A 12,544-nucleotide genomic window follows, 5' to 3' on the forward strand; every position below is an offset into this window, starting at 1 on the left:
AAAGCGTGATGTAAGAGCTACATGCTGGGATTTTATCCACACAGAGTTTGTTCATACCATTTATCTGATGCGGATTGCTACCTGAGACGTTTTACTGCTCGCCGCTTGTGCAGATATTTCTTGTCTTCTAAACATTAGGGCATATTGAAATAAGCTTAAGTGTAAATTTTAAAAAACTGAAATCCCTTTCAAACCAGCTGTTTTCTCTCTGAGTATAAGAATGCTGTTTCATAACTTCCTAACTTTCTCTAGTTTCTAGTTTCTCTGCTACAGTCCAGTAAAGCGTGTCTATGTGCATTGCAACAAACCACTGGCCCCAAGGCTTGTCTCTCTAAGACACAGGATTATCCAGCTCTGTCTGAGATTGGATTTTCCCTGAATGATTGGGATAAAGCACAGATGAGGCACAAATCAGCCTGCAGGGACAAACAGGTCTCCAACGGTGCATCAGCGCCACCATCACCTTCTCTGTCAGGCTCTGATTAGAAACTGCCAGTCCTGCAGACCTTCCTGCTGCTAGCACAGTGTTCTCCTCAAAATGATGCCTACCAGAACTAAAGTCATTTTCTTTCCATGTGAAAAATTCAGTACTTGCAAAAAAAAAAAAAAAAAAAAGCCTGAAGCTTTTCAATTTATATACGGTGCAGTAGAGGCAGACACCAGACGCAGTGCAGCTTTTCAGCAAAGAATCAGAGAATTGCGAACCCGCGATCCCGCACACCACAAGCGAGTGTCTTAACCACAACGCAAAGAGCCGAGCTTGTCTGCATTCATTGTATTTGAGATCCGTAACGCAGGGGTGGGGAACTCATGTTCCTGGTGGGCTGGTGACTTTCCTGGTTTTTGTTCCAACTGGGCTCTAAATTACTTAATTAGACCAATAATTGGTAATAATTGGTCCAATTAAATAATTTGGGGTAAAGCTCAAAAAAAGCCAGAGGAGACACCTGGCCCTCCAGGACCAGGATTCCCCACCCCTGCCATAACGACAGTGCATCACAACTCTGCCTGTTAGTACAGTTGTCCAGGGATGCTTAGGCTGATGTTTCTGATATATGATGCCTTGTCAGTCACAATAGAAACCATCATGCATCAGAAATATGGGCAGGGCTTAGACAGAAGATGTAACATTATCATCATGTCTGGAAAGAAAAGAAAGCACATGGAAAATTGAAGAACAACATATAAAAATACTGAGGAAACTACAGAAAATAAACAGAACAGCTGCATACATGAAAAAACGGTAAGGTTAAAGGAAAAGAAATGTTATTAAATTCCTTCTTACATTCCTTCTCTCTCCCTCATCTGTTCCACTTTCCTCAAAGTACCTTGTTGTCGAAGATTGTGATTTAGTTTCCAGTAAAATATACAATTGATGCACAAATGTATTTTAAATAAAAATATAAATTAGTACTAAATATATACATTTTTTCTCAAAGTTAAGTTTTATAAGTTATATATGTATACATGCATACATATAGTGTACATACATATGTTAGTATGGGGGTTAGATATTTAGTATGAGTTACATACATGATTTTTTCAGTCTTTGCTGAGCTTAATAAATATAAATGTTCTTTTTAATCCTAGCAGTAATATCCTTGTTTTTGGTGCAAGAGGTCTTAAGTTCAGTCCCTGCTTCTCGTGCTCTTGTACGTCGATGGATGTAATGTGTGTGGAATGGTGGTAAGTGTGCGGTTTCTTTAGTTGTAAAGTGGTGTGTATTTATATAGTGCTCCTTTCCATTGCCGTTGCCCCTGAGCTTTAGGTAACAGAGCAGGGTCCTTAACATCTCAGAGGCTTTTCAAGTATCTGTCCAAAGACCTGTCATGAGTGTGATTAATGATCAATAGGTGGTGCTAAATAGCTACTTGCCTGTTGTACAGTTTTTATTTACAGTAGTAGTAGAAGAGGATCTATATTATATTGTGGCAAAGTGGTTGGTAAGGGGAACAGGTGTAGCGGTGATGCGATGCAGGAGTGATGAACAGACAACAGTGATTCAGTGAACAAGTGTTTATTTGTGCTGTTTCCAGGTCTGGCGACCGTCAAATAATAAATCCCCGGCAGTACACAACAATGTGTAAAGCGCGGGGATGGCGAACACAGTACAGTCTCACACACAAACAAAGGCACGGTCACCAGTCCTGGGTGATATTCAAACATGCAAGTGCTCTGTGCAGTGGTGCTCCGGATAGTGCTTTACGTGGCGCCAGCTCCGGAGGTGTGTGTTAACTGTCTAGTGGTGCGAAAAAGACAGACAATTATAAACAAAGACAACACATAACACATAATACACTCTGACAGCTCGTCTCTCAGTCCTTCTCTCCTCACGTTACCCAAACGAAGGAAAAGATCAGCGTTACCCTGGCCCCGCATGATATCGAGATAAACGGTTGCAGCTGCCTTATTACTTGCAGCTGCCTCTCGTTTACCTTTCAAAGCAATACAGTCTTACAACAGAGTCGCGCTTCTTTCCAGGCTGACCCACTTCCCTGACCCGGAAACGAACTGTCGGGCCAGCCCTTCCAGATACTTCTCCTCTTGTTCTTTAGCGCCCTCACAGGTCGGGAGGAAGATTCATCACCATAACTCATCTTTCCGTCACATATATTTATGAGTAAATACTGTATACAGTCTGTATAGTATCTCAGTATATGAGAATCTGCTGTTGCTTGAAAACAATGCACCGTCATGAACTTCACAATTCTCAATTAAAATATAAACTTGGAGAAAATTAAGTGAAGTAGACAAACTTTTTGACTAGTGCCATCATTAATGTAACCATGCACCATCCCACGGTACTCTATCGAAGTACTGTTAATATATATATTTTTGCATATTATTTGAGAAAAAAATCAATACTTTAAGATCTTATCTGTGTGTATGTCTGTGCTCCTAATCACACATTGCATTTTGAAATGCATGAGTAATGAAGCATTGGGAGTAAACATCAATACATTCTTGTATCATGGTGCGTGCATGAGCTGAGAATCTTCATCGGACATAGTTATAGTACACAATGATGTCTCAGGTTCCATGCCACTTCTTTTCAAGGAGTGGGCCGGGTACCAGGATACGAGCTGGAAAGATGCACATGTGCATTGGTCATTTTTCTTCTCTGTGTCGTGGGTAGATGGCAGAACCACAGAATAATGTAATAAGAACTCCACAACTCTCTGTTACCTTCATTCCAGTACTCATTTAACCCTTGCTCTTGGGTTTCTGTCACAACACTACGTTGCAATGAATAGAACAGAATCATAACAATACAGTGACATCATTGCTTGATCTGACTGTGACATGCTGCTGTGAGCAGAATGATGCATCATCACAAAGCAGTGATGTCGTTGCTTCATCTGACTGTGACATGCTGCTGTGAGCAGAATGATGCAGCATCACAAAGCAGTGACGTCATTGCTTGATCTGACTGTGACATGCTGCTGTGAGCAGAATGATGCAGCATCACAAAGCAGTGATGTCGTTGCTTCATCTGACTGTGACATGCTGCTGTGAGCAGAATGATGCAGCATCACAAAGCAGTGACGTCATTGCTTGATCTGACTGTGACATGCTGCTGTGAGCAGAATGATGCAGCATCACAAAGCAGTGACGTCATTGTTTGGTGTAACCACTTATCTCTATACAGAAGCACTGGGATGCTGATAGAGCACAGGTTTTTTTTCAGAGAAGTGAAGCCAAGAAAAGCGCCCAAATCACCCAGTAGACTTTGCCAGCCTGTGATGAAAATAGAGCAGGAGAATAGCAGATTTCAGAACTTGGAGGTACTTGTACAGTGTCAGCGCTTTCATAACACGTTTCAAAGAATGTAAAATGGAAATCTCTGTAATCAGCAGTCCAGTGTTCCTGTAGTTATCTTTAACTGTAACTTACGTTTTGACGGTACTGCTTAACTGATAAGCGTCTGAAAAATCTCAAATGTAATTCAGGATAGAGCAACTAAGGCTCTATCCTGTGATCTCATTGTTTTTTTTTTCATAAGCTCAATTTGTCTAATTTCCTCCTGAGCTTTACTAAAGGGCAGTGGATTCATTTGAGTGAGGTTTTTTTCCTGTTTTTTTTCTTCTGGTGGCTCAGGGTGAGTTAATTTAGCAGTTAAAACTGGTTATTGAAAGCGTGGTTTCTAGTGAATTAATTTACAGTATAGCAGCTTTAGTCAGCTAATGGAAGCAACACTGATATGTTTCATTAATAGCATAAAGGGGAGGTGGAGATTAGAGTAATTCAATGAATCATCAAAATGGGAAAAAAAGGGAACATTGATCGATTTTGCCAGAAAATGCCATGACAAAGATCCCACGTTGCAACTTTATTTATCAGCAACAGAGAGAGTGAAAGATTGCGTTGCACTGTGAAGGTGTCAGCTCAATGCAATCCAGAGCGCTCTGCCGCCAGGGGGAATTGACATTGACTTGTTTTGGTCATCGACAGCTGACCTTCTTCCTAATTTGAAAACATTATCCTTCAGATGCATAAATGCAGGAACAAATACATGATGCTGAGCGCAACAACTTGCCGTGTAATCTTGTCCTGTCCGATTGGAGCCGTTCTCTTTCGGAAGACAAACTGAAAGAGCTGGTGTTCCTTTATTTCAATATTGGAATTTAGAAAGACAATGTTAAAAAAAAAAAAAAACATTGTTTTCTACTTAGCTTTTTTTTTTTAGAGCTAGTATTTTGATATCCAGTATGAGTTACTTGTACAGAGATACAGCATCTTTTTGCATGATTATGATTTTTTCTGTGCATAATTCGATAGGGTGTACCTAATTAAGAAAATTAAAGGCTGTGGTGTATTCTGGGAGATTTTTTATCAACATACCCATCATTATTGTGGTTTGATTTTAATATTAAGTTATTCTATTGCAAGTAGAAGTTCTAACAGCCTCAGTGGTGGTCTGTGTAACAGAAAGTGAAACTCAGAAGACGAATCTCTTAAGACTTACAATACGAGGCTATATGTTACCCTGTGCGCTGGGTTTCAGTGACTTGTCTGAAATGATCGTTTCTGTTTCCCTTTTGCAAGGTCTCGTAACAGTGTTTTACCCTGACAAAGTAGGAGGTTTTGGAAGTGGAATTGTGGCATTAATGCCTCTTAAATAGCGGCTCTCTTGAATGCACCTCAAGCTATATATAAGCATGACATCCCAATTTCTGTGAATCACCTCTAGTACAAGAGCTTGCATTTCAAAGAGGAATATAATTAATGGTTCCAAGAGCTAGCTACACCAACATTCTGCATTACTGTGGGTATAATTAAAGGCATTGTGAATAATGATTAGTACTTTGTTATATGCAGCTTTATGCAGCAAACCCCCTTAATTAAAACTTGTTCCCCTGTTTGCACCGGTTACCGTGGTATATCTGTTACTATAGACCAGCTGTCTGACCGGGGACTGCCTGGCCTTTGTAAACACAGTGTTACTCTATATTGAGATTTGTTGGCACTAGGGTGGTCTGTAGGAGTTACAGTATATAACTTTTCAGAGTTACAGTATATTTATGAAGTGCTAGTCTGGTGGCTTATTACACTAAAGAACTATTACTTGCTGAATCCCTGAACATTGTTTAAATCATGTTAACTCTTTCATGCATGGTGACATCATCATCTACTCTTTATATGGGGACAGACATATATATAAAGCAATAGAAAAAAAAAAAAAACATTTTAAATAAAAAATATATTTAGTATGTGTCCGAAACATTTTTACCCTGCTATTGGCAATATTTCACTTATGAAAGGGTGGTGGAACATTAAAATGAAACCAATGGGCTTCTCTATTCTCCCCTCTGTTTCCAGCCAGGAGCGTGACCAAGCCCAATCCCACGGTATCGTAATGGCAGACAGCAGACATCCAGAGGAAAGCACGCCACAGTGGGCAGCGCCAGGGACTCGCAGCGAAGCCTCTGTCCACCCCCACACCCCTCCCGAGTACAAGGAGCAGCCACCCGCAGCAGCCCCCAGCGAGAACGGCTACTCCTCCTACAGGGACTGCCCGGCAGGGGGGGCGCCAGCTGCAGCCTCCTACCCTGCCACCAAAGAGAACGGCTTCAATGGAGACCTGGCGTCAGGGGGCACAGTCACAGCAGGTAAATACCTTTGGAGCTTCCTAGCACTGTTTGTTGGGATAGTCATGCAACGTTTTGTTTATGTATGTCCTTTACATAAACATAGGACTCTACCTTGCAGTATAAATCTTCCAAAAAATCAAGGGATGGCTTTTCCCACATGAGAAATACTTTTTATCTTTTCAGAACCTCAGACTAGCTGTAATCTGTCAGTTGAGTTTACATGTAATGAATTAAATCTAGCTGCAATAACATGTCTAGATAAAGACCTGAGCAGTATTCTGTCTGCCATTGAATAAATTATTAAATAGATACAGGTGGTGTAGTTGATCTACAATTTACCCAGACAAAAATGTAGAGGCACACAGAAGCTTATTAGAATTGGAGGGGGGAGGTGCAATAGTAACCTGGTGGCTTGATTGGTTAATTAACAATTTTCAGTGCTCTTCAACTGAGAAAATGATGATTTCTCCAAAACGTAATTCAGATTTCTACTGTAATGAAGAATTGCTCATTGGGTAATGGTTCTTTGTCTTGAACGCAGCTGTGGAAAAGAAGACTCCAGCTAAGCATTCCAGCTGCGCTTTGAAGGGATTTATAGGATATTATTAAGAGAATGGTCATACTACCAGCTTGCAGGCGTGGCTCGTGATCAATTTGGACACATCTTTTAAATATTTTGTGTCTTTAAAAGTCTATGAAATCCATACATCTTACTCAAAGCCTTTGTTCTATTTCTGCAAATATTCTGGTATTGATTTGTGGTAAACCCACTTGCTAGCCGCAAGCATAGAGATATATATAGCTTTTTGTTTTTAGATTAAAAAATGTCTTGCAATCCCAGTCTGTGTCAAGAGAGGCCGGCATAATTAAAATGATTGGATATTTTCTCTAGCACCACACAATAGCCCTCTAAGCAAACCGATCAATGATCTGAGTTTATGGTCCCACTAAAGCAATGAGGAGTGAAGAGCTGGAATAGGAATAGCTAGAATAGCTTCTTGATCGGTCTTTAGCAATAAAGCAGAATTCAAAAGTCTTGACCTTTTACCTCCGATTAAGTATTTTAATTCTCCCCATTTTAGCAGATTCAATTCAGATTGTGTCAGCTGTTCTTTGGTTCCAACATGCCATAGTTGTACACATAGTTAAGACACGTCAGACCCTAACACTTGCAAGCCTTTTAACCAAAACGTTCATCCGAAACGCTTTACTTATTCCCATTAAGTCTTGATATTTGGCTTTAGAGGGATTTGTTTGGTATAGAGTCTATAGTAACTATTAACCCCCTTTGGGTGTTTTCACAGTTTGTTGTGTTACAACATGAAATCTTGATGCATTTAAATGGGATTTTTTTTTTCTTTGATTTACATAACCAACTCAACAGAGAGGCAAGAGAATTTTTATTGTGAAACAACAGTTAATGAAAAATGAAATGTCTTGGTTACATAAGTATTCACCCCCCTGAGTCAATACTTTTGGCAGCACTGACACCTTTGGCAGCAATTACAGCTGTGAGTTTTTTTGGGTAAGTCTCTATCAGGTTTACACATCTGGATCGTACAATATTCGCCCATTCTTCTTGGCAAAATTGTTCAAGCTCTGTCAAGTTGGATGGGGATCGTTGGGGCACAGCGATCTTCAAGTCTTGCCACAGATTCTCAATCGGTTTCAAGTCCGGGCTTTGATTGGTCCGCTCTAGGACATTCACTTTCTTGTTTAGGCTGTGTGCTTGGGGTCATTGTCCTGCTGAAAGGTGTCCATTCTTAGGTCTTTTGCAGACTGAAGCAGGTTTTCCTCAAGGATTTGCCTGTATTTAGCTCCATCCATTTTGCTCTCTACCCTGACAAGCATCCCCATAGCATGATGCTGCCACCACCCTTCTTCACAGTAGGGATGGTGTTACCTGGGAGATGTCCTGTGGTGGGTTTGTGCCAAACATAACCCTTTGCATTTAGGCCAAATAGTTCAATTTTTGTTTCATCGGACCACAAAATCTTTTGCCACATCTTTTCAGTCTCCCACGTGCCTTTTTGCAAATTCCAAGCAGGATTTTACATGGGTTTTTCCAGATATGGCTTCCTTCTTGCCAGATTTGTGGAGTACCTCAGCTATTGTTGACACATGGACAGTTTCTCCCATCTCAGCCGTGGAACACTGTAGGTCTTTCAGAGTTGTCATTGGCCTCTTGGAGGCTTCTCTGAGCAATGCCCTTCTTACCCAGGCTGCTCAGTTTGGGAGGATGGCCTGCTGTAAGCAGATTCTGGGTGGTGCCGTATACCTTCCACTTCTTAATGATCGACTTGACTGTGCTCCAAGGGATATTCAATGCCTTTGAAATCTTTTTATACCCTTCCCCTGATCTGTGCCTTTCCACAACTTCATCCCAGAGTTGTTTTGAAAGCTCCTTGGTCTTCATGGTAGTATTTTTGCTTTGAAATGCACTACCCAACTGTGGGACCTTACAGAGACAGGTGTATTTAATCTGAAATCATGTGAAACCACCTTAATTGCACACAGATGGACTCCATTTAACTTACTGTGTGAATTCTGAAGGCAATTGGTTGCACCAGAGCTTATTTAGGTGTGTCATAGCAAAGGGGGTGAATACTTATCTAATGAAGACTTTTCAGGTTTTTATTTTTAATTGATTTGTTTTTTCACCCCCACATTTTTTCACACATTGAAAGTGTTGAGTAGGTTGTGTAAATCAAAGGGAAAAAAATCCCATTTAAATGCATCAAGATTTCAGGTTGTAACACAACAAACTGTGAAAACATCCAAGGGGGGTGAATACTGAATCACGGAAGTGCCTTTCTTCGCCAGTGTTGTGTCATTTTCTTTACCGGGTGGATATAACCACAATTGCCCATTTCAGGTCTTTAAGAGAGGCACTTTGTTAGCATTTTAAAGGCACTCTTTAGCGCCAATGTTAGCTGAAGCATTACATTGGCAGTATTGCTATTTATGTGAAAAAAAGAAGAAAGGAACAAATAAAATGCCAGGTTCTAGCCTGCAGAAGTGGGCTTCAATTTACATAGATTATATTTACTTCAGCTCTATTACCTTTCTATTAGGTCTAGGGTTAGTGTGACTGTGATGAGTCAAAGGGGTTTCGGTCTGTGATTCAGCCTCCCGACAGTAGGTGGCATCAAACCAACTCGGGACTTCCCTTACCAAGATCTCGTGACCATGGCAAAAGTCATCTTTTGAGGGGCGGCACCTTGGTGAGGGGCGGAAGTACGAGTATGTAAATTCCAGCCACTGGAGTCAAGTGAAGGATAAAGGACACGTGTCGGTTGGGGATTGGTGTTCCACTGACTACAGAGGCGGGACATTACATACTAAAGGGAACGTACTACTGTGTTCGGGGTTGGTCCGAAAGAAAAAGTAGGAGGAGTCACGGGTGAAGGGAGAGACTGGTTTTGTGCAGCGGGTTTTTTTTGAAATACTAACATTTCTTTTGTCTTTTTTTTGTTATGTATGGTCACCACGAAGACAAATTAAAGACGAGTCATCAGTTTGTTTTGGATTTCACCCCTGCACTCCTTCCCTCACACCATTTTGTTTTTTTGTTTGTTATTTAATCCTTTTGTTGTGTATAGAAAATAAAAATAAATTATTTTATTTCTGTACACATAAATTACTGTCTGGACATTCCATTTAATACACTCTCGCCTCACACGTGGTGTCAGAAGTGAAAATGGATCCAGCTACAGTTTTGACAATGTTTAGGGAGCAGGAGGAGAAGCGAGAGGAGAGAGAGACACGGCACCTGGAACAGCTCGCCCAGTTCTTGGGACAGCTGGTAGAAAAACTATCAATATCAACATCAGAGAGAGCGGTTGCCCGGATGTTTGCAGCTCAGCCTATTCTTCAGAAGATGACTTCGGAAGATGATCCCGAGGCTTTCTTGATTACGTTTGAGAGAGTGGCAGAGGCTGCAGAGTGGCCTAGGGAACACTGGGCCATGAAATTGGCACCCTGCCTGACAGGGGAAGCTCAGGCAGCGTATCGAGCCCTGACGGCCACGAATGCAGGGGACTATGTTAAAGTTAAAGAAGCCATTCTCTCACGCCTCGGGATCACGGAGGAAACATACCGGCGCCGTTTTCGGGAATACCAGCTGTCCAAGGGGATGCGGCCCCGGGTTGCGGGACAATATCTTTTAGATCAGTGCACCCGGTGGCTGCGGCCAGAAGAACATACACCCCAAGAACTGGTGCAGAAAATAGTTATAGAACAGTTTGCGTCTATACTACCGCCAGGGAATCGAGAGTGGATTAAGAGGAATAGACCTACCACTCTCGAGGATGCCCTCCTCCTGGCGGAGGCCTACGAAGACGCAAACGAAGGTGCCGGGTCAGACCCCACTCCTGCCCCTAAACTAACTCGGACCAACCAACCAATGAAGCCCAGAGGGGGTAACCGGACCTTCAGACCATGGAGGTCAAGGTTAGCCCCATCCTGGGCGAGAGAGAATCCCCCTAACCTGCCGGTCGCGGACTCGCAGGACAGATTAACTCCGTTGATGCCTCCTAACCAAGTGTGCTACCAATGTAATGAGCCTGGACACATTGCCAGGAATTGTCCAGTAAGAAAGGTGGACCTGGCGACAAGATCCTGGTCAGCAGTAACAGGTAGGAACACTGGGGAATGTCGGGAGGGCCCTTATCAGTTAAGAGTACAGGTCGGGGGAAAGAGTACTTACGCATTTGCGGACTCTGGGTGTGCACAAACATTGATTCGGCAAGCTCTCTTGGATGGGGTAGCCTGGGAGCCACAGGGTAAAGTGGCTATCTCCTGTATTCATGGAGAAACTCGGGTTTATCCCACCACTAAAGTTAGACTTATTGTAGGTGATTATTCAGCTTGCGTTAAAGTGGCTGTAGCGCAATGTTTACCATACCCTGTTCTCCTGGGAAGAGACTGGCCGTTTTTTGATCGTATTTTAGGTCGGGAAATGGTCTTAGTTTCTACCAGGGGACAATTAAAGCAACAGGAGAAAACAATTGGCGAGATTTTTCCGTTGCAATCCGACCTGTTTAACCCTAAAATCCGCCCAAGAAAAACAAAAAGAGAGCGTCGGGTGGAAAAATATGAGGGAACTCTGAGACGACAAGGGGAGGGGTCTGACACAAAAGTAAACCAATCGTTGAAACGGCAAGGAAAGGGAGTAGGTATTCAGTGTAACCGGGGCTGCGAGGTTACTGAGGTGGAAGGTCATGTAATAAAAGACACTCCTCTCTGTGTACCTAACCATTGGGACCGAGATATTGACTTGGGATATGAACAACAAAATGATCCCACGTTACAGTATGCTTGGAAACGGGTTAGATATATCGAGGGGAAGGATATGCAGGAAGGACAACCGGTGGTATTTCCGCATTTTTCTGTATCTGGGCACTTATTATATAGAATAACCCGGGCTCCCGGGACGGGACAGCTCGTAAAACAGTTATTGGTTCCTAGGCCTTTTCAGTCAGAAATCATGAGATTGGCGCATGACATTCCATTTTCAGGTCATTTGGGAACTGAAAAGACTCAGGAACGAATTCTGGCCCGGTTTTTTTGGCCTGGGGTTTATGGTCTGGTGCGGAAGTATGTATCGGAGTGTCCTGAATGTCAATTAGCTGCCCCTAAGTCAGTTCGCCCCGCACCTCTGGTTCCACTTCCAATTATTGGGGTTCCGTTTGAAAGGATTGGTGTAGATTTAGTAGGCCCTCTGGAGGGAACAGAGTCAGGATATCGGTATATTTTAGTAGTAGTGGACTACGCAACGAGATATCCAGAAGCTGTTCCCTTACGCTCTATGAATGCAATAGCTGTAGCGAATGAATTGGTAAAAATATTCTCTAGGGTGGGAATCCCGAAAGAAATTCTCACTGATCAGGGCACTAATTTTATGTCAGACTGTATTCAGCAACTATATAAATTATTGAAAATTCGTTCAATTAGAACCTCAGTTTTTCATCCACAAACGGATGGGCTTGTTGAACGATTTAATCAGACTTTGAAAAATATGTTGCGCCGCTTTGTAGATCAAGAAAAACGCAATTGGGCTAAACTGCTTCCCTACTTGCTCTTTGCAGTTCGCGAGGTACCACAATCCTCAACGGGGTTTTCCCCGTTTGAGCTCTTGTACGGTCGGCAGCCGCGGGGTATCTTGGATCTCATAAGAGAAGGCTGGGAAGAACAGTCAAAGGAGTCTAAAAATGTAGTAAAATACGTGTTGCAGTTACGCGATCGCTTAGAATTAGTCGGTCGATTGGCACATGACAATCTCAAAGCGGCACAGCAGAAGCAGCAACAAAGCTACAATAAAAATGCAAGAATTAGGAACTTTCGACCTGGAGATAAAGTGTTGTTATTGTTGCCCTCATCGGAATCTAAGTTGTTTGCTAAATGGCAGGGTCCCTTTCAGGTTATTCGAGCAATTGGTAAAGTCAATTATG

At 42.3% G+C, this 12,544-nt stretch overlaps 1 protein-coding gene across 19 annotated transcripts in view; it reads left to right on the plus strand.

Annotated features, from left to right (window-relative positions):
* The window catches only part of map2 (microtubule-associated protein 2), a 102,344-nt gene that overhangs the window by 54,889 nt on the left and 34,911 nt on the right, over positions 1 to 12,544 (plus strand). For all 19 annotated transcript variants that reach the window (XM_041263246.1, XM_041263250.1, XM_041263247.1 and 16 more), the window contains one exon: positions 5,821 to 6,110. In XM_041263246.1, coding sequence (XP_041119180.1) covers positions 5,858 to 6,110 — 253 coding nt within the window. In that variant the 5' untranslated portion in view covers positions 5,821 to 5,857. The remainder of the gene's footprint in view (positions 1 to 5,820; positions 6,111 to 12,544) is intronic.

The sequence above is a fragment of the Polyodon spathula genome, chromosome 11 (genome assembly GCF_017654505.1).
Source record: "Polyodon spathula isolate WHYD16114869_AA chromosome 11, ASM1765450v1, whole genome shotgun sequence".
NCBI lineage: Eukaryota > Metazoa > Chordata > Actinopteri > Acipenseriformes > Polyodontidae > Polyodon > Polyodon spathula.